This window comes from Plecotus auritus (genome assembly GCF_963455305.1).
Source record: "Plecotus auritus genome assembly, chromosome: 7".
NCBI classification, from domain to species: Eukaryota; Metazoa; Chordata; class Mammalia; order Chiroptera; family Vespertilionidae; genus Plecotus; species Plecotus auritus.
Genome location: NC_137774.1, coordinates 7,697,696 through 7,724,646, shown reverse-complemented (window position 1 = coordinate 7,724,646; position 26,951 = coordinate 7,697,696). Strand labels below are relative to the sequence as shown.

General features: G+C 39.2%; 1 protein-coding gene across 1 annotated transcript in view; it reads right to left on the bottom strand.

Annotated features, from left to right (window-relative positions):
• Positions 1 to 26,951, bottom strand: part of LOC308254732 (ATP-binding cassette sub-family A member 9-like) — a 108,472-nt gene that overhangs the window by 20,965 nt on the left and 60,556 nt on the right. The window contains exons 40-57 of the mRNA XM_080681127.1: positions 21,174 to 21,275; positions 18,727 to 18,934; positions 16,428 to 16,592; positions 14,965 to 15,068; positions 13,834 to 14,060; positions 11,896 to 12,037; positions 11,377 to 11,562; positions 10,612 to 10,759; positions 9,781 to 9,949; positions 9,189 to 9,250; positions 8,114 to 8,224; positions 7,520 to 7,695; positions 7,205 to 7,324; positions 6,849 to 6,987; positions 5,974 to 6,064; positions 3,149 to 3,288; positions 2,080 to 2,199; positions 673 to 871 (exon numbers count right to left, since the gene is read on the bottom strand). Of these exons, the coding sequence (XP_080537253.1) occupies positions 673 to 871; positions 2,080 to 2,199; positions 3,149 to 3,288; positions 5,974 to 6,064; positions 6,849 to 6,987; positions 7,205 to 7,324; positions 7,520 to 7,695; positions 8,114 to 8,224; positions 9,189 to 9,250; positions 9,781 to 9,949; positions 10,612 to 10,759; positions 11,377 to 11,562; positions 11,896 to 12,037; positions 13,834 to 14,060; positions 14,965 to 15,068; positions 16,428 to 16,592; positions 18,727 to 18,934; positions 21,174 to 21,275 (2,609 nt within the window). The remainder of the gene's footprint in view (positions 1 to 672; positions 872 to 2,079; positions 2,200 to 3,148; positions 3,289 to 5,973; positions 6,065 to 6,848; positions 6,988 to 7,204; positions 7,325 to 7,519; positions 7,696 to 8,113; positions 8,225 to 9,188; positions 9,251 to 9,780; positions 9,950 to 10,611; positions 10,760 to 11,376; positions 11,563 to 11,895; positions 12,038 to 13,833; positions 14,061 to 14,964; positions 15,069 to 16,427; positions 16,593 to 18,726; positions 18,935 to 21,173; positions 21,276 to 26,951) is intronic.

Here is a 26,951-nt window from a genome sequence, read left to right as displayed (position 1 = left end):
GTTAACAATTAATAACAATTCTGCAGACTTCCCATGCATCTCCACGCTCTGAACTGCTCTCTCTGTCTGAATTTCCATCCTGCTTTCCCTCCTTAGCTAAATGTCCCATTTTCCTACATCAAATTCAAATTCTCCCTCATGTAAAATTCTTTTTCCAATGCCCTATTTGGACGCTATGGTCAACAAATGGTCTGATTTTAGACTATGCTTTTTTACTGGGCTTCTAATCACCCTCGAGAGCCAATGGAATGAGTGAGTGCCCTGGGTGGAGAGCAGGGCTCATGCCAGGAGGTATCACTCAGTGAGGAACACGAAGCTGGAGAGGACTGTGCAGGCTCCAGATAGTGACGTGAAGCCTCAGGTAAGATGCGGCCTGGCACAGAGGCGCATCTTTGGGATGGAACCCAAGTGCTAACATTCATGCTTCCGGTAAACTACTTCAAGCTTTGGGTAAGAGCAGATTCTGTGTGAAATTAAGAGAAAACCCCCATACTTTCTCTGTTTTAATTACACCACCCACTTAAGCAACTAAAAATTGGCTTCTATATTTAAAAGACCATATACAATTGCTAAAATCTATTTTATCCGTGATTGTTTTGTTTTTGTTTTTCCCTCTCTTGAATTGATTTTGAATGTGCCGACTATGCATACCTGAAACGCTCGGGTACTCACATGGTCATCAGAGTTTTTTTGTCATTCTTTAGCTTCAGGAAGCGAACTTTCGCTATTGCACAGGTCTGCTGTCTCCAGAGAGCCATGCCGCTGGCTGCTTTCTTCGTCTCATTAAAGGAAGACAAAACTTGTTCCAGCTCAACAAGGCCTCCTGTATCTTTTGTCCGGTCACTTTGTAACTGCGCCCAAATTCCAATATCTTGAAAATGTAAAATCAGTAATTTATAAAGTGCCATTTTAGATGTGCCTTATTTCGATTTCCCTAAGATTATCTACTCAACACATGGTATCAGAGTAGAGAATCTTCGACAAAGATACAAGTAATCTAACTCATGGTTTTACCTGAGCAACTACTACACAAATGGGAATGAAGAAAAAAAAAAAAAGATACACTATAAGACGAAAAAATATGATATAATAAAAGAAAAATTTGTATTTTCTGAAGAAAAAAAAGTTCTGTGTCTACAGCTTTAAAGGACTTAGTTTAGTCTAGAGAAACCAATGAAAAGAAACTTATATTTAGCCAAGAAGAAGAATCTATTCATGGCAACAGATAAACTATTTTAGTATTTCTGACCCAGCTGGAAAAATTAATATAGATAAAACACTTCCCTTTACCCTCTGGGAATATGAAATTGGTAGAGACAAGATTTTTTAATATAGTCATGGTTGAAAATAAGATAAAAGTTACATCTTTTAGAAGAAGAGCCTAGAGAAATTGATCAACTCTAGACTTTCAGAAAGCTAGATGAACATTAAAAGGTAAGTGTAACCAGCCACTAAGAAAAGATATCTAGGGTATAACTTAAAAAAGGATAAAACATAAAACCCCACTAGATCAATCAGGAAAAAAACAGAAAATGAACAAGTGCAATAAAGAGTAGACACAGATAGTGAACCAGAAACAAGGGACTACCTTAGAATCATTAGAGAGAACAGGCAGAACACTATCCAAGGATGACAATTAGACTGACAGAAAAAATGTCAACAGTAACAATGGAACCCTGAAGACACTGGAATGATGTCATCAAAATACTACAAAAAAGGCAACTGTCAATCTACAACTCTAACTTCTTATCTCAATAGCTCTTATACAATATTATGTTATGTACATAATAATAAATATAATAATAAATATTGTCTGCTCCATGACGATTTAGTCTTATGCACTGCTGTATTCCACATGCTTTGAAAAATGCATAGTATAAAAATAGGATATTCAAGGTGGGAGGCCAGCATTGAGAAAAGGGGGTAGGGAACAAATACATTTTTATATGTTCTACATTTTCCCAAGACAAGACTAAATCATTACACTCCAAAAGCATATCATTTCATCATTCAAAGTATATTTTCAAGATAAAATACTGCACAGAAAGATAAAATTCAAATTTCTTTTTTTTTTTTTACCTGATTCATCAATAGCTGATTTTCCTTCTAGTTTCAAGAACACCTCATTCAAAGTTGTCATGGAAACACCGTAATTCTCAATGCCTTCATAAGAACATCTATCAAGATCCCTGTAAAGGTCTAAAGGTAGACACAAAAATGCATGAAAAGAATATGACTTGTAATGAGATAGATAATAACGTTTTAAAAAATAGAAAATTCATGTGGAATACAATGCATTAATCAGAAGCAAAGTTATGATATAGACTTTCCCTTATTCATAAAATAGTCTAAACCAGTGGTCGGCAAACTGCGGCTCGAGAGCCACATGCGGCTCTTTGGCCCCTTGAGTGTGGCTCTTCCACAAAATACCACGTACCCTAATTAGGTTAATAACAATGTACCTACCTATATAGTTTAAGTTTAAAAAATTTGGCTCTCTCTGCCAAAACCGGTTTGGCTCAGTGAATAGAGCGTCGGCCTGCGGACTGAAGGGTCCCAGGTTCGATTCCGGTCAAGGGCATGTAACTTGGTTGCGGGCACATCCCCAGTAGGAGGTGTGCAAGAGGCAGCTGATCGCTGTTTCTCTCTCATCGATGTTTCTAACTCTCTATCCCTCTTCCTTCCTCTCTGTAAAAAATCAATAAAATATATTTAAAAAAAAAATTTGGCTCTCAACAGAAATTTCAATCGTTGCACTGTTGATATTTGGCTCTGTTGACTAATGAGTTTGCCGACCACTGGTCTATACAGTATGTACATTTCCATGTATTCTTGAGTATACAATTTTAAAGTTATTTTTTTATTCTTAGAAAACTCATGTGAGGGATTTTGAAATAAGTTATATTTTATTTAATGTGTTTTAATATATTTAACTGTTAGATTATGAAGAGTATTATGGATAGATTGACTGTGTCAACCCAAAATTTATATGTTGAAATCCCCATTATTTAAGAAATATTTTCTAGAAAATCAAGATTTATGCTTTCATGTTAGGCTTAATTGTTAGGCAATATAATAACAAATGCAAAAGAACTAAGGTTATTGTAACATCAGTATAAGCCATTCTGTGGTCTCTGCATTCTGTTACCTGGGAATTTGCTTGTCTTTTCCAAAGGCAAAATATATACAAGCTTTTCTTCACTTTGTGCTGTTAATTTGGCATCAGGGATGTGCTGTTTAACAAGCGATGTTATATTGTCTGGATCACACATTTCATTCAAATGCAAACTAACGTTTAAAAAGAGTAAATTTAAATTATTTTTCTCGAACACTATCTCTACAAACAATTGTAGTATGTGCTCATCCTTTCATTAATGAGACAAAACACGTATAACCTAATGAAAGAAGTGAGACATAGAAATACCAATATAGTCCAAACTGTATCATCGGTACCACATGGCAGGGGAAGTAGTGTAAGGGATGTTAGAGACAGAGAAGGTGACTCAGGATTATTATTTGGAGAAAAGAGATATTCGGCTAGACTTTGGCTGGGGTGAAGTGGGAGGGAATGTCTAATTTTGTTTCTACCTGTTCAATAACTCAACTTTGAATTCTCCCTTTGCAGTAAAGTATGATTTCTGCAAAAACTAGCACTTGAACATGGGAAAAACAAAAACAGAGGTACTGTGTATAGTCATTAAGAACATGGTTTCATTGTTCTACTGATCCTTGTTCCAGAATGCAGGTCTAATGTCCCTGAGCATCAGTTTTCTCATCTGTGAGACTGAACAATACTAACCTCTCAAAGGATCTCAAAATACAGAACAAAACAAAATAGGTATGAGATAGCACAGGGCCTTGCACTAAGGAAACCCTCAATATGTTAGCCGATGTGATCTTTTTTTCTTTTTTGGTCCAAAATGTATTCAAGTCGAAGCTGGTCTGTCTTGTTACAAAAACAAACAAAGTTCTTCATGAAATCATTGGATTTGAGCAAGCCCATTATTAGTCACATGCATTGAATTACACTGAGGCTATAGAATGACGAGGGTATCACAATTGACTTTGATGACATGAACCTAAAAAAATCCATTTTAGAAAAAGCTATTTTGTGCTTACAAGGCCCTGTGCTAAGCACTCTCTAAGATACCAAATAAGAATACAGCCCTAGCTGGTTTGGCTCAGTGGATAGAGCATTGGCCTGCAGCCTGAAGGGTCCCGGGTTCGATTTTGGTCAAGGGCACATGCCCGGGTTACGGGCTCAATCCCCAGTAGAGGGTGTACCAGAGGCAGCCAATCAATGATTCTCTTTCATCATTGATGTTTCTATCTCTCTCTCCCTCTCCCTTCCTCTCCGAAATCAATAAAAATATATTAAAAAAAAAGAATACAGAACCTTCTCTAAAGGAGCCCGTAACAAAACATTATATATATATATATATATATATATATATATATATATATATATATATATATGTGTGTGTGTGTATGTATATGTATGTATATGTATGTGTGTGTATATATATATAATGACATAATATAAAGTATATTATAAAATAAGTAAGGGAGAAGGAAGTTGAGTTAATTCAATTAAGTGCTTTGCACATTGTCGATTTCTCATTCGTTCAACATCTTTAGTCTTAAATACAAAGCAGGTATTATTGCTGCTACTCTATAAATGAAGTTACTGAGAATCAAGTAAATGAATTAAGTTGCCTAAGGCAACAATTCAAAGTAATGCTTTCAGGGTTCCTGAAGAATGGGTGCTTTTCAAGAAGAAAACACTCAGAAAAGACCTTCAAGAATGGATACGATTGGAACGTAGTTTGAATGGGTTGGAGGATGACATGTTAAACAGATGTCCTATCTCAAGCACAGATAAAACACAACGCTATGGAACACCCCCAGAGAACAGTGGGTGGTTCCTTTTAGTTGGAAAGTACAGATTCAATCAGGTAATACCAAGCAATCATGATGGAATGGTAGGCTAGATCAGATCAAACACCTGGAGTAAATAATGGGGGATTCATTTAACCACTGGAGATTAAGTGACTTGAATTATTTTTAAGAAATATTAATATTTTAGTGGGAGTAAAGGGGGTGATTCATATTACACCTGTAATCTTGGTCCAAGATTCTACCACTTATAAGTGAGTTGGGCAGATTATTAAAACTCTCTGACATGTCAAAGGAGAATAATAATACCATCTTAAAGTTATCTGGAGGTTTAAATCTGATTATATGAGAATTCCAAATGTCAATATCTTAGCAAGTACCTAAAACATAGCCAATACTTATTAAGTGCCAGACATTACTTAATAATGATAATAATTATGATCTGGAAGAGAAGGGGACAGAAAAGAATGAAGGAGAAAATGAATTCATGGGGAGCCGAGAGGAGGCTATTGAAACTGTCAAAATAAACCCAAATAAGCAACAAAATATGGTAAGAGAAGGGACTGGAACATCAATACATTTCTTCTAGCAAACAAAGTGTTGTGAAAATATTTTCCAAAAATTTTATTTAAACGTCGCTTAATCATCCTGATAGCCTTCATGTCTGCAACCCCTCATATCCTTTACTCTAGGGCCAAGGGTCCTCAAACTTTTTAAACAGGGGGCCAGTTCACTGTCCCTCAGACTGTTGGAGGGCCGGACTATAGTTTTAAAAAAAAACTATGAACAAATTCCTATGCGCACTGTGGGCCCGGGACGAGTCGGCTGCTAAGCAGGACAGGCAGCGGCACCCGGCGGGCCGGATAAATGTCCTCGGCGGGCCGCATGTGGCCCGCGGGCCGTAGTTTGAGGACCCTTGCTTGGCTAAGAAAAAGAGTCCTGTGACATAGTTCTAACACAGATCTCTTGAAATGAACACACCAGTTGTGCAGTCTACCTGAACATGCTCAATAGTGGTATCACCTGCCCTCAGCTTTTCCAACATGTGCTAACCTGTCTCCAACAGTGAGGTCGTACCTTAAGTGGTAGCCGATGCCCCATTTCTTCTTCAGGAATAGAGAAGACCCTGCGCACCTCAGCTTCCCATTTGATATAAACACCTTTCGGTCTAAGTATTAAAAGCAAAAAATAATAATAATAATAATAATAACTTGCATTAAGGTGTTATATTTTCACTATTAATATAAAAGAAACAAATTCATTAATAAGCAACGTATTTTAGAAGCATGACCCACTAAAACAGATGCATTCAAATCCTGATCATATGTAAGCCACTTTCTTTGTCATACAATAACTAAAATGACATGTTAGTTTATTCTCTAGTATATTTAGAAAAAAAATTATACATCGAAAGGATCTGTTTCAAGCGAACTGACATTCCTATTGAATAAAGCATAATATATCTTTTTTGTTGTTGTTAATCCTCACCTGAGAATATTTTTTTCCATTGCTTTTCAGACAGTGGAAGGGAGGGAGGGAGGGGTGTGGAGAGAGAGAGAATCATCGCTGTGAGAGAGACACATCGACTAATTGTCTCCTGCATGCACCCCAACTGGGGATGAGGAGAGAACCCACAACCCTGTTTTGTTCCCTTAACCAGGAATCGAACCTGTGACTCTTTGGTGCACAGGCCAGCACTCTAAACACTGTGCACACTGGCCAGGGCAAAGCATAATAGGTTTTTGAGAACAGCTATATATTTTACAACCAATGCAATAGGTTCAGAGCACTTCCATGGCACAATGTACTCGGGGATGTAGGTGCTCAAATGGATGAAAGATTCTCATGGCAGTCACACCCATGGCAACTAACTGTGTTGGAATGAATCTATACATATTCCACATGAGTCTCTGATTTCTCACTAAGGTACATGCAAGAAACCCAAGAGTCACCGGCCAGGATGTCAGCCTCATCCATGAACTGGGTGCTGAAGAGGATGACTCTATCTGATTTCCTCTCTTTAAGAAGGTTCCACACACGATGCCTTGAGAGAGGATCTGATCCAGCGGTTGGTTCGTCCAGTAGCAAAATCTGTACAGCACAAAAGCACATAAAATCATTTCCCCTTCCAGGCAAAATTTCGTTAAAAAAGCAACACACTAGTAGATGTATTTGGAGGCATAGCTCAGTACTTAATTTTCCATTGTAACTGCTCTCTTGCTTTTAGCATTTACAAATTAAGTCTGACCGGATACAATAGTTTCTCAGCCCTCAATCTGATTTTACCAGTAATTTTAGTTCGATTTACCTGAGGATCTCCTAAAATGGCAATTCCAAAAGTTAGTCTCCTTTTTTGCCCACCGCTTAAATTTTGAGCAAGAATGTCTTGAATATTTTCCATTTCCAAGTCCCGTAAAACTCGTTGTACCTAAACCAAAGAAAGGCTATTTGGTCCAAAACCCAGAATGGTTATTTAAAAAAACAGTATCATTTTCTGTTCATTTTAAGGGGCCTTTTTGCCCTTTAGAAGGTGAAGTGGGTAGAAGTAACACAAGTGCATTTAGAATTTCCTAGGTAAACAATTTCATCCTCATGGCTGCATGACATTTAACAAGGAATCTACCTCTCCTTCCACTTCCTGTGGCTGGATCCCTTTTATTTTGGCAAAGAGCCTGAGATTTTCCCTCACTGTCAGGAAACTGAATTGCACATTGGATTGGGGGCAGACTCCAGTGAGCTTGCTAACAGTCTCCAAGTCAGCCGTTTCCGAAAGTGAGTGAGTGTAGATGGTGACTGAACCTAAAAGTTAAAGGTAGACAGTTAACATCAGGGTAATGTTGCATGCTTGCTTTATGTAAGATATTTTTAAATGAGAAAACAATATGTGTCAATCACTAGAATCCTTTAAAGATATTGGGCCTACCTATAGGGAATACACTATTGACTAATTAAAAATGTAATGTTCGCAAGACATCTGATCCAGCTGGGTGCCAATTCATAAGCATAAAGCTACTTACCAGGAAATATTTAAACCAAAAAGATTTTCCTAAATAAAGAGAACATGAGTCTATACAAGAATAACTTGAAGAAACTTCTAAAACTTTTGAATACCTGAGAGTGACTAGTAGTTAATGAAACTACTATTGAAATTAACTAATAAAAATGCACAGTTAATTCATTTGCCCATGTTCTTGTCATTATATAATTGTCTTCTCACCTGATGTTGGGTCCGACAATCCACTGAGTATGTTTAACAAGGTCGTTTTCCCAGCTCCACTGTGACCAAGGAGTGCAGTGATCTGGCCTTCATATATGTCAAATACCAGACCTGAAATTATTTTTAAAAAATTACACTCAGAGCCTACATAGTAACTTTACATTCTCTGAAATTTTTATAAGTTCTTATAATATGGGTATATTTGGCTAGCAATAGTCAAAATTCATCCCCAAATTCCTTTCTTTAAAATGGTATCTGCTATGATATACATCTTATAGGTGCAATATTACCATAATATATTATTCTATGATTAACAGTCTTGGAGATCAAAGCAGTTTTGTCTTTAAAGATGGGCTGACTACAACGAAGATAGCTTTCAGATTAGAGAATGTGATGAGCTGAAAATAAACTAGCATGATCCTATCATGCATCTCTCAAACCTATAGGATATCAGGGGTGCATCTGACTTTCTGAAATTATGTGGTTTTTCATTTACTTGGAAGGAAACATACTGGGTTCAAACAAAGGAGCATCATGAGAGCTGGACTATCTGTTCTTCGTCTGCCAAGACAGTATCACAGTTGAGATACAGTCTTGAAACCAACCTGCCTGTTATATATGACTAGAGGCCCCCATTGCAGGAAGATTCCTGCAAGAATAGGCCTTCCTCGGGCCTATTCCTGCAAGAATAGGGCTTCCTCAGGCCTATTCCTGCAAGAATAGGGCTTCCTCAGGCCTATTCCTGCAAGAATAGGGCTTCCTGCGGCCGGAGTGAAGCTGCCAAGGTGGGCTTTGCTCCCTTCTCTGCTCCCTCCTGTCTCCACTGCCTCACTGCCTTGCTCCCTTCCGTCTCCACTGCCTCACTCCCTCCCTTCTCTGCTGCCTCACTCCTTTCTCCACCATTTCACTCTCTTCTGCAGCACTTGGCTTCCTTCTACACTGTCTTCAGTCTTCACTCCTTGCCTGCATATGCAAATTAACTATCATCTTTGTTGGGTTAATTTGCATACTTGCTCCTGATTGGCTGGTTGGCATAGCGGAGGGATGGTCAATTTGCATGTTTCTCATTTATTACCTTTCAAAGCTTCTACTTTTTCATGCTTTCCTTTTTTATATTCCTTTTTAAGATTTTTTATTCTGGAAAAAAAAAAGATGAAAATGTTGTAAAGAAATGGTGAAGGTGGACAGGCGGTTGAGACATCCACTCACTGGAGGGTCTCTTTCCCCTTTCTGCCTCACCTGCCTCTTCCTTCTCATCGTATTAACCAGGAAGCAAAGAGGAAAGGGACAGAGTGAATCACAGAGAAAAGGGTGTGAAAACAACCAGGGCGATGGTGACAGTGTCTGTCACAAAGACAGCCGGCAGAGAAAGAGAGTAAAGCATGAACAATGGAAAAGAGATAATGAAGAGAGTGGAAATATGAATACTATTTATTCATGGATGGTTGTTGCTGAACCATAGATATTAGTAAATGTAAATGCTGACAATGTAAGAAAACAAAATGTTATCAAGACAGAAGGTGGCCCTTCCTGAGGATAGCAGCCTGGACATCGGTGGGTAGGAGAAGGACACCGAAGGAAATCTTTGTCATATCTGGGTTTTGCCTGATAGATCTCTGGTCTCTGACAGGTGTTTCATTTGCATCTCCAGGTAGTTTTTTCTTTACCTGATGGCTTCTTTCCCATGGAATTCTGGAGACACTGGTTCAAAAGAGTCATTAGATGAAGAATCTGAATCTATTTCATTCTCAAGGGCCATGTGGTCAGCTCTTTGGTGTTGAAACCAAAAAGAGGGTTTCAGAAAAAACCAGGGAGAATGTCGACGTCCATATTCAGCTACATGAAAGGGAGACAATTAAATATTGGGTCAGGCACCACTTTAAGGACTGCAGTCACCATAGCAGTAGCATTCTTCATCTAGTTCTGATACGTGCACTAATATAATTATCCTTCATCACTTACAAGTGTCTGTGTTTAAAAAAAATGTTTTTATTGATTTCAGAGAGGAAGGAAGAGGGAGAGATGAAAACATCAATGATGAGAGAGAATCATTGATTGGCTGCCTCCTGTACACCCCCTACTGGGGATTGAGCCTGCAACTCTGGCGTGTGCCCTGACCGGGAATCGAACCTATGACCTCCTCGTTCATAGGTCGACACTCAACCACTAAACTACACTGGCCGAGCACAAGTGTTTCTTTCTTAAAAGAAACAATCTAAAGTGTTATTGTAGAACAAGATCTTAGGAAGTTATTCTATAAACACAGTGCAGAATACCATTAGGCTTATTTTTAAAGTCTTGAAAAAAAAAGTTTGCTAATTTATAGTCAATACACCATAGATATTATTTAACCCACTGTATCCTAAATATTATCATTTCAATATGTAACCAGTATTAATATTATTTACGATATACTTTTTATTCTTGAACAAAGTGTAGACCATTAAAGAAATGCAATGAATGAAATTGTGTTGAGTCACAATCATGAATCTACTTACTGGGCAAAACTTTGTCAAAATATGACGTCAATGCCAAATAGAGAAAAGTATCAAAAACCAACATGAAACAAGTAGCTATTATTAGGTTTGGGTTGCTTGAAGAGTCCAAATGGGTGTTAGCATTCACATCATAGTCCAAATGTATAAGCTAAAAAAAAAATACATAGACTATTAAAAGGATAAACGGAGCATCAAGAATTATTATTGTCTTACTAGAGGCCCAGTGCATGGATTCATACACCAGTGGGGTCCCTCGGCCTGGCCTGTGCCCTCTTGCAATCCGGGACTCGTCGGGGGATGTCAGAGAGCTGGTTTTGGCCCAATCCCCGCAGGCCAGGCGTAAATATAGATACCAAATTAACTAGAATTAATTTTCTGAGAGGAGGCTCAGTTTCATTTAAATTGGCCCATCAACAAGTAAAAATGTATTTCCATGGAATTCCTGGTTTTCAAATACTGGCCATAATATTAAGGGTCATGTTTCTTGAGCTTTAAATTAGATACATCTTCAATGGGGCAGCCCATTAAAAGTAAAAGCAGAACCACATCAGTAATGGAGTATTTGCCTGCACTTAGGGACTTAAAAGAAAACAAACTGTGCTGAGAGAGAAAAATGAAAACGTACATCTCCTATCTATACCTTCTGCATGTGTCTTTACCAAGGTAGATGGGAATTTTAATGCTTAGCACCTGAAGCATGAGTTATTCAGAGGCAATCTGTTTTAAATATTTTGTAGAAAATGAAGTGGTTACATCAGCTCTTACCTGGGCCATCCCGACAGTGAAAGCAAAGGGGCTAAGAAGACACAAGGTCCATTCCAAAAAGGCAGGGAGATGCCTGTACAGCGCAGTGAAACCCAGGCTCCCCCAAACGACCGTGAGCAAAAAGACAACAAGGCCGGTAAGGAATGGTTTCTTTACCAGGACGCTCATCATGAAAGCTAAAGTTATCTGAGAGAAGAGAAACACTTCAGGTAGTATAGACTTCTCTGAGAATCATCAGTGGCATACTAACGGACAGAATTTCATAGTATGATATTTTGTCTATTCCCTCCCCACCCCTAGATACTGTGTCTCACGTAAATACTCAAATACTGCAAACAGAAAAGAACAGGTGTGATCAGAATTAGTGATAAATAATGGGTTTCCCTGAGAAAAAGAAGAGGGAGGGAGGGAGGGAAGGAGGGAGGGAGTGGGAGGGAGGGAGTGGGAGGGAGAGGGAGGGCGGGGAGGAAGGAGAGAGAGAGAGATAAAGAGAGAAGTTGATTAAATTCATCAACTCACCAAAGACAAGCCATAGAGGAGAATGAGCAAGAAGACCACCACAAAGCTAGTGAGGACGACAACATGGGTGGATTTTACAACAAGAGCCATCAGAATCGCCATAATAAAGACGAAGCCAGCATACATCACACTCCAGGAGAGCCTTGCAGAGAGAAGAAACGTCAGTTCAGAGTGCTGCTACTCCATCACTGGACTCATTCATGGGTTCAGCAAATGACGTGTGAAGCTCATCATATAGCAAGAGTACAGGGAATACGACAGCTAATACATCAGAAAATTTCTCCGCTCCTGAAGTCCATATTCTACAGGGGCGGCAGGCAATAAACAAGTGAACAAATAATACAGGCAGCTAACTGCAAAATAAGAAAGAAACTGGGTGATAAAAAGTGAAAGTAATTGGGAGAGGTTTCAGGGAAAACATTTATGAGGATTTGTCAGTTCTAGACTTCTTCTTTCAGTCAAGTAATTGTATAAATATCATGGGCCAAAAGTAGATGAAGCAGCAGCAAACTTTGTCTCTGAAGAGCCAGATAGCAAATATTTTAGACTTTTCAGACCATGTGGTCTCTCTTGCAACTACTCAACACTGCCTTCAGAGCACAAGAGCAGTCATTGAAAAATGTGCAGCCCTAAACGGTTTGGTTCAGTGGATAGAGTGTCGGCCTGTGGACCAAAGGGTCCCAGGTTCGATTCCGGTCAAGGGCACATGGGTCAAGGGCACATGCCCGGGTTACGGGCTCAATCCAATGTGCAGGAGGCAGCCGATCAATGATTCCCTCTCATCATTGATGTTTCTATCTCTCTCTTTCTCTCCCTTCCTCTCTGAAATCAATAAAAATAAAATTTTAAAAAAATGTGCAAATGGTGAGTGTGGTTGAGTTCCAATAACAATTCATCTGTTTGGCTAAACTCGTTAAAAATTTCGTTGCTAACTGGTTACTTAACTTACATCTCTCAGTATGTACTACTTCCCAGTACTGAGTGCTACCCAATACTTTGTGTTTAATTTTTCTTAATTCCATTTTAAGTACATTTCCTGTTTAATCTTCATGACCAATAAGAGGTAGATATTATTATCAATGTTTAACAGAAGAGGAAACCAAGATTTAAAGAGATTAAGTAACTTGGTCAAGGTGGTAATGCTCAGATGGAGATGACCCATGGCTTCCCACCTCCCAAGCCTGTGTTCTCACCACTGTGTATACTTCCACCAAAGAAAGCTTTGTGCTTAAAGAACATAACACATGTGTGTATCTGTGTTATTTCCTTCAGTGTCATAAAAGTAAGAATTCATTCAATGTGGAGTCAAAATCAATCATCCAAACATATTTCATCAAACATTAGAAACCTCACATATGCATGTATACACTGAGTGGCCAGATTATTATGATCTCTGAACACATAATAATCTGCATGTATACACTGAGTGGCCTGGTGCATGAATTAGTGCATGGGTGGGGTCTGGCCAGCCTGGCCAGGGGGAGGGGACATGGGCGGTAGGCCGGCCTGCCTGCTGGTCGAACTCCTGGTCAAGGGGACAATTTGCATATTAGCCTTTTATTATATAGGATATACACTGAGTGGCCAGATTATTATGCGTTCAGAGATCATAATAATCTGGCCACTCAGTGTATATGTGTGTATACACACACACGCACACACATCCACCCCATATATGGTAACTAGTGACCAAGAGTCATCATATATATTGGTTAGTGATTTGGGTTTCAGCAATCTATAGAATTAGACTTTCTTTAATTCAGTGAAGTATAAAAAGTATCATTTACTAAGCCCATAAATCCATCTACGTCACTTATTTATCGTACACTACTTTATGGAAGCCATCAAGTTTAAATATGATACTTTATAGGTCTAGGGAGTCCAAACAACTAGCTCTGATTATGTATGCTACGTGACAGACTATAGCCATGTAATTACCAGAATGCTGACTCTCGAAGCCCCATCATGGTCATCAATGACTTAATGTACTGTCTTTCTTTGGCAACATTGATGGATACATAGTAGATGAATGTAGAAAAAGAAGTAATGCAGAAGAAAATGAAAATATCAGTCCCAACCCCTGCTTGGGCAACAAAAGGTAATATCTTCATATTTAAACCAGTGACTGACATGAGCTCTTCCATCACCGAGTGATTTGTTGTGATCTAAAGAAAGATATCAATGAACACATTGTTATTATGAAGCTAATTGTAACCTCATGCATTTCCTCTCAGTGATAAGAAATTATGTGCATTCCACATTTAAATGCATATGCCTATCACCATCTGTCCCCAGGTAGTTCCTGCCAACCTCCAATTTTTGTCTTGGTTCCTTAGAACAGTGGTCGGCAAACCACGGCTCGCGAGCCACATGCAGCTCTTTGGCTGCTTGAGTGTGGCTCTTCCACAAAATACCACAGCCTGGGTGAGTCTATTTTGAAGAAGTGGCGTTAGAAGCAGTTTAAGTTTAAAAAATTTGTCTCTCAAAAGAAATTTCAATCGTTGTACTGTTGATATTTGGCTCTGTTGACTAATGAGTTTGCCGACCACTGCCTTAGAACATCTTCCCACCATCTTCACTATTCAAAATTCTACTCAATCTCAAAGTCTCAGCTGAAATGTCCTTTCAATTAGTTAAGTCCTGATATCTCAGAGTATCTTGTTTCATTGTTTGCCTAGTACACCATTTATAATCTCATGACAGAATCCAAACTCTTATTATGAACCATATATCCATTTCTCTCCCCCTACAATCAGTATCCCTGGAGAAAAGTAACTGGGTTCTACTTATTTCCTGATCCTCAGTGCTTCGTGTAATGGTTTAGATACAGTCATGCACCGCAAAAATACATGTTGGTCCATGACAGACTGTATATCCAAGAGTGGTCCCATCGTCTAGTGACACAACTATCCAAACATCATAGTGCCCAGTGGCCCATGACTGCACAGTACTTGTCCAGTACATTGTGCCCAATAAATCAATTACATGGTAAGACAGGACAATCCATAAGATAACCATCCAACAAAACTGAACTTACAATGCCATTTGTCTCTTTAACTTAATACTCACTTCTATGATAGCGGCATTAATGGCAGCTTGAAAAGCTATAAAGCCTTTCTTCCAGAACAGTGAACCTTCACAGGTGACTTTTTCATATGCTGGTTGACAATGAGCTTTAGGAAAAGAAGAACACAACATAAACAGTTATGATGGGATGGGACAATCTTGGTGATAGGAAAAATGAAGACTTCAAATGTTCCAAAATGCACTCCACGTTCACAATAGCATAGTGTGTGATAGGGCTTTTTGCAAGTAAGGTTTGCAGGGTACACCCAGAGAATATGCTTTGTTCATGTGAACATCAGTTCTCCACAATTTTTCACTCAATCTTATAATTCTCTCCATTACCCAAGAATATTTTGTTGAGCTTTGTTGAGCCAAGACTATTCTGTGGCTTGTGCCAAAGAAGCACTACATTTTTTAAATGTTTGGTAATCATTGAGCAAGAGCCTTTTCTTGAAATTTTATTTAGGACTAACACAGGAATGCAGTCACGTGCCAGATTACTATATTGGGTAAATGATGGGACACATATAATGAAGTTGAAAAATTCTTATAATCTAGGACCTGACTACTTAGTCAGGGCACTGACCTCTTTTCTCTTCGATTGTCAAATGAAAAAATGACAACGCCAACCCAACAATAGCTGCCCAGTGTGAGTGAATCAAAATGACACCTATTTTTTGTCAGTTCAGCAAAAAATATATTTCTTGGTGTGCTGCAGAATTTTAGTAATTTATGTATACCACAAGATGAAAAGGCTTAACATCGCTGGCCTAGAGACATCGTAGCCATTATGACATTATGCTTTTCTCAATTGTTTGTGGTGGCGCTGTTGTAAATAAACCTACTGCAACTATGTACAGTCCATAATACTTGATGATGCCAATAAATGACTATGTTACTGGTTTATGTATTTACTAACTATATGTCTTATCATTATTTTAGAGTGTACTCTTTCTACTTACATAAAAAGTTGGCTGTAAAGCAGTATGCCAGGCTATGCCAACAGCAGCCTCATAGAATAGCTCATGTTTACCACATCTCTGGATTGCACCATTTTCTCTTGTGCTTGATTTAATCCCATGTTGTTTTGCACAATAACGTGCTGTACAGGTTACAAGTCACAGTCTATACCTTATACATACAGCCTAGGCATGTAGGAGGCGGTACCACTTAGGTTTGTGTGAGTGCGCTCTGTGATGTTTTTACGACAATGAGATCATCTCATGATGCAATTCTCAGAGAGTATCCCTCTCGTTAAGCAGCGCATAATTGCAACAGCAAATATAATTTCTTAATAAGACAATATATTTAAGAACACAGGCTTTTTTAAAACAGGAATGAATCTCATTATGTTCAGAAATTAAAAGTTTGGATATGTTGTGCATACTCCTGCTCTCACATATGCTTCCTCTTGACGAATGACAACAGCAAAAAAAAAAAAAGTATTTTTCTAATAGGAAAGTTACCTAAATGGTCTCTGTGTTCCTTCATCTTGGGAATTCTACCTCCCCAGACAAACTTTAAATGATATGAGAAGTTACTGTTAAAGATGACTCTCACTGCATCTATAGAATAGTTTAAATTCAATGCATTCATGCTTTTCTCATCAGGCCACCCCGTGATTGTCCTTCCTGCAGGTGAAAGAAAGGAAAAGGTAAGGAATTTCTCTACGTGGTCCAAAGACAGCACACCACACACAATCATGGTGAAGGTCTTACATTCACATCATCTCCTCACTAACTGAGAGATTCACACTTGGCGTGTGTGTAGGGGGGATTCTAATGCTACTCAGAAGTGCCGTGTGGCAATAGCTGCTATCACAGATTGTGCCTTTCCAAATGAAATATAGGGTGTCCCCACAAAAGGTATACACACTTTATAGCTGATAGCTCAACTGATGTTTTCTTTTTCTTTTCAGATTTAACTCATTGGAATTAATAATTATTCAAAGTGTGTATACATTTTTGGGGACACCCTGTATTTAACCAATACTTTAAAGCATGATGAATTTGGAATAGCAATACCAATGCATACATTTAAATTGATGTGCATACAGACCTGTCTAAAGTTGAAATATATATTACAATTATAAATATATTCTATAATTATAATATATGGGGCCAGGCAAAAGTAGGTTTATATTTGTGAGTACACGAAACACAGAGTTTATTCTTGTATTATTGATTATTAATGATTGCATTATTTTCCATACAAACAACTGTAAACCTATTTTCATCCCACCCTGTATATTTCCATTTGACAATGGTGTCAATATGGCTGAACTTCAAAGGCAGCATAAAATTGTTCAATTCGGGTAGTGTTTTCCCACAAGACTTTGTTTATTCTAAAATATGTAATGTAAATGAGTGCCTTTTATGGACCAAACCCAGGCCATTTAACCCACTGTCTAGAATCTGTTGAATGCAAACGCCTGTTATCATGCAACATGTTCCACTGTCCTCTGTGCTTCCTGCCATCTGGCAGCTGGACCAGAGATTTCACTAGACCCAGGTCCAGCCCTTCGGGCCAGGCTACAGGTGGTGGTGTATTCTTTCCTTAGTGTCAGAATTGCTGAGTGTCTTGCTTTTTGTGATAGGAGCAGCCAATGACACTCAGTGCCCAGATCCACTAGAAATTTCAAAATGATGATGTTCTATTTCCATCATTTGTTGTTCATTTACTAGTGGAACATGTTTATAAAACAGTATAAAATAGTACAGCATCTGTTTGGTTATCCAATAGTACAGTTCACATAGGACAAATGCTGGTATTTCCCCTTTATTTACAAATGCTCCTAACAACTGATTTCCTATCATCTTCCAAGGGCAAACATTTTTTTTCTTTGAACATCACGATGAAAGCATGCATTTAAATATACACTGGATGAGTTTCAAATCATGGCGCTTATTCTTGTTGAAACTTAACATATGCCAGCTTTGACCCACAGGGGGTTTCTTGAAGCTGACTACTGAGTTTTTCTGACACAATCTACTTGCTCTCAAAGGTTTCCTAACTTTCTGGAAGGTCAAGATTCCTCCCCCTGTAAATTTCCTGTTCCAGATCTCTGCATCTTCTTTCTTCCCATACCAAGACTCCTATGTTTCAAGGACTCAGGAATACGAGAATTAGGCTATTCCATAATTACATATTTGGTATATCCCATATGACATACATAACAGCCTCAGAATAACATTCTAAAACGACAGCACCAATCCAATTACTAATAGTTTGGATCATTTTCAAATTGGCCCTCTCTTTGCAGTGGTTACTGGCTCTTTCTTAAGGGGTTATCATTCTCTTCTCGGGCCCATTTGATACCCTACAGCAAGCCTTGTGGCTGTTAGGGCTTCTTCCCTGTTATATCTGGAGGCTCAAGGAAACACCTTTGCACCTATTTTGTTGTGAATATCGTCCATGGTTTCTTGGTTTTTGCTGTCTAATTTCTCTCTCAATTTTTATGCCTTTCAAGAGATTAAAAAACCATGCTGTCACCAATCTTCTCACAAACATACATTAGAAAAACCCTGGACTGCCTCATTTTTATATGGACTATAAAAAGGAAAACCTTCTTAATATAAAATTTCATAGTATAGGAGACTAGTAAATACAGTAAGAAAATTTCTTGATATCAGAAAGGAATATGCATTAATGTTGTGAATTAAATCTAGAAACTTAATCATTTAACGCAGTTTATCAAAGGAATTTCAAAATGAATTTGTGTATTTTGCCAACAAGAAATTTACCCTGAATTTCTAGAGCACATACCTTTCATAAATGGGGCTGAAGCTACTTTGTTCATGATCTCCTGGGTGATTTTGGATTCGGGTGCAAATGCAATAATGTAATTAGAATCATTAAAATGATCTACACGTCCCAGATATATTGCAGGTATCTGAGGAAAGTTGTCAGTGTAATGTATAGTGGAAGAAAACAGGTATGCAAATAACACCAGGAGCAATGAGAAAAACCATTCCTGCACAGCAATGAGAGAAGATGGAGCAAATCAGTAGCTGTTCAACCACAGATAGATCATTCCCAAACAAAGTTAAACACTTAATTTTTATGTAGCTAAGATTCCATTTTTCCTCTCTCCCAGTCCTGAACTCTCCCAAATTTCTTATCCTCTAATCTGCCCGTTTTGAAATGTGCACATCATCTATCAAGATGGAGTTGTAGCATCCATCCTATAAAATAAAAGCCTAATATGTAAGTGTCCGGTGGTCCCTTCAACCAATAAAAGCGTAATATGCTAAGGATATGCTAAGGCTGCTCAACCACTCCCTATGATGTCCACTGACCACCAGGGGGCAGACAGTCTACCAGTCAACCAGTTGCTATGACATGCACTGATCACTAGAGCGAAGACTCTTCTATGGTAGGTTGGCTTGCTGCTGGGATCTGGGTGATCTGGACTGAATGAGATGCCAAACATACCCTGGAGCCCTCCCACAGCCCCTCCCTGGCTGGCCAACCTCCCATGTCCCTCCCCGCCCTGATCATGCACCGGTGGGGTCCTTCGGCCTGGCCTGCACCCTCTCACAATCCAGGACCCTTCAGGGAATGTTCAAGAGCTGGTTTTGGCCCGATCCCGCAGGCCAAGCTGTGGGACCCCACCGGTGCATGGATTTGTACACCGGGCTTTTAGTTCTAATTATAATTGAGAATCTAAATTTATCATACTTCAATGCAAGTTTTAAAAGCTAGATTGCTTCATGAATGGCCTAATGATTTATAGTCATGTGGAAACCCGAGTGACAATGATCAAGAAATGTTAGGTGGCATGAAATAGAGAACCAGCCATCAACAGGAGGAAGGTCATATTTTTATCTTCTGCTACCTGTATGTGGAAAAGGATAGTTTCAAAATATTGCTCATAAAGACAGATTTTAAAAGTCTTCGTCATTGTGACAATATTCTGGAATTGGAGATGTAACAGAATGCATGTGAAGTCCTGTGTTAAGAACACTTTAATATTTAGTTTTAATTCTAAACACATGTCCCTTAAAAGACAATATTCACCATATGTTCTTATTTCAGCTGTGTGTGTTGGCCTATATCTATCCTAATCTATCTAGTCAGGTAGATAAATTAACAGATACAAGGCTTATATGAATAATTAAAATGATGATAGCAAAACATCTATCAAAAGTAGCATCTAACTTTTATATTCATATGATCCCTACTCATGCAGGGATTTTATAGACCTTATTCTTGCCAAGTGAAGTATTCAATACATATTGGTTGAAAGAACACACACATACATATACACAATGTCTCTAGGATCAAATATTAATACATCATCCCTTAATCTATGGATATTTTATGAGTGATTTTTAATGTATTTAATATATTTTTCTAAATTTACTGAATTTTCTACACAAAGTTCTTCTAGTCATCCTTATAATTAGAAGAAAATAAATACTATCCTAATAGAAGCAAAAGTTCAAAATGTACTTTCTTTCTCTCTTAGTTGTATATACACCCATTATTTCTTTCCAATTGACATCATCCGCATCCATAATACAACTGTTTGGAAGTGCTACACTTTGTCTTTTGAATGCTTTTTTAAAATTTCATCTTGGTTTCTGGATTAATTCTGGATTAAATGTTGCTTGTTTCTTTGACTTTAACCCTGAACTTGTGTACCTATGCCTTCATGAGTTTCAAATGAGTTCAGATGCTAAGAATTATTAACTCTGCAATGTAAAGATGTGGCATTGTTTCTCATGGAGTTTCTAAATAGGAATTATTTTTCAAATGCCTTAAAACATATAATAATAATATTTTTAAAAGGAATCTTATCCTATATAATAAAAGCCCAACGACTGAACAGTGGAACAACCAGAAAAACAGGTCAACCTGTCGCTATGATGCACACTGACCACCGGGGGCAGACGCTCAATGCAGGAGCTGCCCCCTGGTGGTCAGTGCACTCCCACAGTGGGAGCGCTGCTCGGCTGACCAGGATGAGCAGCGCTCCCACAGCAGGCCATCCCCGCAGGCCACACCCCCCCACCACCAGTGCACGAATCCCGTGCACCAGGCCCCTAGTTTGAAATAATAGCAAAGTCCAGAATTTTTAAAAAGTCAGTCTGTTAGAAATAGAATCTATCTGAAACATTAAATAATGAAGACACAGTATTTGTGCTTCCTGATCAAATACTTTTTCCTCCTCTACATATGACTCTGAACACATAGACTCTGAACCATACCAAGAAGGTTTCTCTCTTCATCCTCCTTTTTTTAAGAAAATTCTTGCAGAGAAGGGCCCATGTTTGCTGACCCACGCTGATGTGCCTCTTGCTCATTCTGACCTGTTTATTTAAAAATCAGGAAGTAAATGGAAAGGTGTGAAATAAAGAACACTGTGCAATCAAGCTGAAAAGAAATATCATAACAGCTGTTTCCAAGTGCTTGCGTAGCAAAGAAGGGAGGTGAGAAGCTCAAAGACAGACAAAGGGATGTTCATGTGCAGCGTTGAAAGAAGCCACAATTTAAAACATGATTAGACATAATTTGTACTGACTCCTCATGGACTGACAAATATTAGAGAGTTTCACAGAGTCAAGTTTTCTCCCCACAACCTTCCACTGTTCAGCTTTCTAATGGGAATACGGGAACTTTATGTACTGCGGGTGGGAGTGGAGAATCACACGGCCATTGGAGTGATTCATTCCCAATTCGTTACTACCGTGTTTCCCCGAAAATAAGACAGTGTCTTATATTAATTTTTGCCCCCAAAGACACGCTAGGTCTTATTTTCAGGGGATGTCTTATTTTTCCATAAAGAAGAATACGGTACACATTTATTGTTAAATGAAAATAAAGGAAATTTATTACCTGTATACGGTACAGTAGTACGGTAGTTGTCAACACAAACCAGATAAACTGTGAATCCGACCTCCGATCCGCCTCCACACAGCAGTGACGTCAGGACTCCGCGTAACGTCACTGGTTGCTAGACGCCAGTCGGGGCGGCCCTAGCGACCAGTTTATGGTAAATTAATTTTCATTCTGAGACAGAGCCTGGGGGCCTTATTTTCGGGGGATGCCTTATATTCCACTCAGAAGGAAACCTGTAAGTAGGTCTTATTTTCGGGGAAACATGGTACTGCCATCAGTCAATTCAGGGTGGGGTACAAACGCCCAGGAAACTTTCACAGGAGCCCTGAAGGGGACCTTTACGAAGATGCTCTTCATAATGGGCACTATGGTGGCATGGTGTTGTGAAATGCATTTTAATCAATATAGCCCATAAAGCATGTAGGGTTCAGGAGCAATGGATTGGTATCCATGTAGCAACATAAAGAGATCTTTAAAAAAACATAGTGCCATTTTTTTAAAGTAAGAAAATGTTGAGAGTTATAACACATCATCATTTATATTAATTAGCACTTCATGCCGTATACATTTTCCAGGAATATCCAGGAACTAAAGGATGGTTATCAAGTACAATGAAAAGGTTACCTATGGCAGTGGGAAGTGGAAATGGAGTTTGGGTATAAAGTGGGAGCTGTAAATTTAAGGAAATGAATAACCAAAACAAGATAAGGGCTTTGTTTGAACCAATCATGTTGTGCCATGAAATCAAAAGTATGATTAATTAGGTCTTTATCCAGCTTTTATAAGTAAAATTCAAAGAAGTTCCATGCCAACCATTAAATGAGAAAACGACAAGGCCAACAGCAACAAAATCCAAAAGCAGGTAGATAAAAATTTTCATGAAATTTCAGAGAATTTCAGATGGTTCATTATGGCTGGAACGAAGAGCGATTGGAAGTAGGTTAAACATAGGATACTGTAAAGAAAATAATATTATCTAACTTCTAATGATGGTTTATGTTCCAGGTAGTTCTAAGCATTTATAAGAATTAATTAGTGTAATCCCCACAGTAAACCTTTGGGATAGACCTTATTACTCTCCCCATTTTACAAATGAAGAAGCTAAGGCACAGAGAGGCAAAGTGACTCTCCGCACACAGCTTAAGGGTGACACAACCAGGGCTCGAACAGAGAGGGTGAAGTTCTGGAGCCCTCACTCTGAACCAAGTGCCGTGCTGTGGTACAAATTCATCTGAGGAGTGTGTGGATCAGGGGTCACTTCCGTGCAAGATCAGAGATCCTACCAGCATCCCAACTGGCGGTGAGGAGCTCTAGGAGGGATTCACTCAGGCGTTTATCCGCAGCCTTCAGTTTGCGCAATTGTTATCGGAAGCCCCCGATTCTGGAACATAAAGAAAGGCAGATTACCCCCAAAGGCAAAGAAAATATATACTATTTAAAAAGAAAACTGTATTACAATAAACAGAAGAAAAATTTAAAATCTTCCATTTAATGACCATAATGAAATTCAAGAAGAAAGTTAAAAAGAAATTAAAAGCAAATATCATACTAAAAATTCCCCTATGTATCAAGACCATAACATCTTCCATGATACAGAGAATTTGCAATCTTTCCAATTTTTCAAAAAAATTCAAACATCTTTGAAAATAATGAGATTAAAAATAACTAAAATGAGAAAAAAGATAAAAAGTAAAGTATTTGGTGAAGTGATATCAAAAAAAAAGAAAGAAAATACAATTGCAAAAAGTATATATTATAAAAAATACATTGTAAAAAATAAAAATGGAAATATTTTTTCAAGGTAGTGGGAAGACATGCATATTTTCCTAAAGGCTCTTTAAGTACCAAATATAATGACAAGGAAATATAAAAAATTATATGTTTGAAATTAAAGGATAAAAGGAAGAGTCTATGAAGAATCAAGTTGACAGGATAGGAATGGGGTAGTTCAGGAGGAAGTAAACAGTTTGTAATGGAACAAAAATCAGCCTGATATCTTCGAGGTGGAATTGAAAAAGCGATTTACTCAATTTCCTTTAGAGAAACCTACCAAAATAGACAAAACTAAAGAAGAACACTGAAGAAAATCTATTTGCAATAAAACTAGAATATGATTTAACCCCATACCATGCTTTGATTCTTACAAAATAGATGGTCCAGTTTTATTGCCAGTAGAAAAGAGCACCCCATATAATCATCAGGTCTGTGATGCATAGAAACTTCAGCCTTGCATATGAATGGGGAGGTGGGAGGTGGCAATAGGGATAGGGGTGAACTGATAAGGGATACGTGGATCGGATAAATTTGCACTTAGAGGTCCTTGAACTGGAAATGCATCCTAGGCAATATAGGCATAATTATTTGCAGGCATCTATGTTGCCCTGCTGTTGTCAGTAGAAGACGATTACCCATTCCCTCCTTTTTTATGGGTTCAACCTTGGCCTTGGGGCTAATCCACATAAGGCCTAGACTTGCAGGAAGAGATAACTAGCCTTCAGGCTTACCACAGATCCACCATTGGGTCTGAGGGTCCATTTGCAATATGTGGGCCAAGTCGTCAGCAACTCTTTATAGAGCTGCTTGCAGAGAGCATTCTAATTCTAGTCTAGAACCTATATAACCACAAAAATTTAGGACCTATCTGTCTAATGGCCATTCACTGATCACTTCAAACCTAATAAAGGCAGCAGAATTCAGATATGACACTCTACCTGGTTAGCAGCGGTGGAATGTCATTATTCACATGGTCATCTTAGTGCAGCCCAAGAACCAGTAGTATATTTCCCAGAATGAGCTACATAATTGCCTTGCAGAGGGCATATCTCATTATTTTCCCATAAGGCAGAAAAACAAAAAGACTCTGAGACTTGTAGAGTGTGAACAAACACCCATGAATTATCTTAGTTGATAAAGAAAACATAAGGCCTAATCTCAGTTAACAAACCAACATTTTAAGAGGGGGAATTGGTCCAGGAAATGTTACAAGGACTGTGCTTGGAGCAGAAGGCTATTTGGCCAATGAAACATGCGTTTTGAAGGTAGTGGCATCCTTTGGTGCCATATTTAACAAGGATGGTAATCATAGCGTCGCTATTGTCTCTTCCCTTATTTTACAAATGGCTGAGGTTCAAGGACTAAAATCCTGATCTTGCCCATGCTGCCTCCTGCTGGTATTCAGGAGGCAATTCAAATGGGAAGATCACCACTGGGGAAAGGGAGCCGGTGAATGCCAGAGGTAGAGCCTAATTATGCTTTACTGCTGGGAATAATGTGCTATTGCTGCCTAAGTCTGAAAGGCAAGGACTAATGGAGGAGAACTGAATAATGGTCCCATTCTAGTCCTGGAATTTGTGACATGGCAAAGGAGAATTAAGGTGTGGAGTAAGATGGGAGTAGGTTTGCTAAGCAACTGACTTTAAATCAGGGAGGTAATCATGAGTTATCGGGGCGGGCTAATGTCATCACAAGGGCCCTTAACCGTAAAGATGGGGGCAGAAGAGGAGGTCAGAGCGATGGCATGTTGTAAGGAGGCAATCCACTGCTGGCGTTGAAGATGGAGGGGAAAGGGCATGAGCCAGGCAATGGGGGCAGCAGCTAAGCTGGAACAGCAAGAAAACAGATCCTTCCCTATGTTCTCCAGCAAGGAACGCAGCCCTGCCAACACCTCTATGTAGTCCAGTGTGACTCACAACACGTGTCTTACCTCCCCAGCTCTGAGATGATAAATCTGTCTTGTTGGACGCCATTAGGTATGTGGTCATTTGTTTTTTTGTTTTTTGTTGTTGTTTTTTTTAAATATATTTTATTGATTTTTTTACAGAGAGAAAGAGAGAGGAATAGAGAGTTAGAAACATTGATGAGAGAGAAATATCCATCAGCTGCCTCCTGCACACCTCCTATTGGGGATGTGTCCGCAACCAAGGTACATGCCCTTGACCGGAATCGAACCTGGGACCTTTCAGTTCGCAGGCCGATGCTCTATCCACTGAGCCAAACTGGTCAGGGCAGGTATGTGGTCATTTGAAATAGAAAACGGACACAGGAGCATGAAAGGAGGACTGGGCACAAGACGGGAAGAAATCTGACCAGTCTAAAGCCAGCACACGGGACCTTGAGAACATTATGCTAAGTGAAGTAAGTCAGACAGAAAGCACTAAGAACCATATGATTTCACTCATATGTGGGATATAAAACTGAAACTTATGAACACAAACAGCAGTGTGGTGGTTGCCGGGGGGAGAGAGGTGGGCAGAGAAAGGGGTCCTAATATGAGGTGGCAGAAGATTTGACTTTTGGTGTTGGGCACATGGTGCTATATACAGACTTTGTAACTTAGAAATCCACACATGGAATCTATATGTTCATGTTGACCAATGTTATGCCAATCGACTGAACCCCGAACAGTGGAACGACCATCCGGACGACTATGCTATGACACCCACTGGTGCCAGGCCAGCCAAGGCAGGTGTGATGTGATTGGTTGCGGGCCCAGTCATCACACCATGATTGCCCTGCAGAGGGAAGCCCAGGCCACCGGCCGGCAGGCTGGGGCCTCCCTCTGCAGGGGTGATCCATCACGGAGCCCTGACTGGGTGAGTGGGGCCTACCTCTTTGGGGCAATCCATCACAGGGCTCCTGGACTGTGAGAGGGCACAGGCCAGGCTGAGGGACACCCCCAACCACCAGTGCATGAATTTCATGCACTGGGCCTCTAGTTTAATAATAATAATAATAAAAGAGCGCGAGGACAGAAATAGTTGCTGGAGGCTCCTTCTACAATGTGCTGTTCATGGAACACAGGAGGCCATGTGTTTATGTTTAACAATTGTCCAGGAATGAACAGAAGGATTCAGAAGCCATGGGGATGAGCTCCCAATATTACTGCACTGGAGCAGGTGGTGACAGCTGAGAGGACTCACCTGACACCAACAGCAGCAGTTCAGATCAGGACATCACTGTCTGGTAAACCACAGTATCAAAGAGTTAAATATATTGCCAATTCTTTCTGTGATTAGTGCATGTGCTGACAATTATTTATGAATAAAAGAATAATGGACATGATCTAAGTGTCATCATTTGGCTCTTTGTCTCTCACTGTTAACACTATCCCCCCCTCACTCTCCCCCCGCCCCCTGCACAGCACCTCC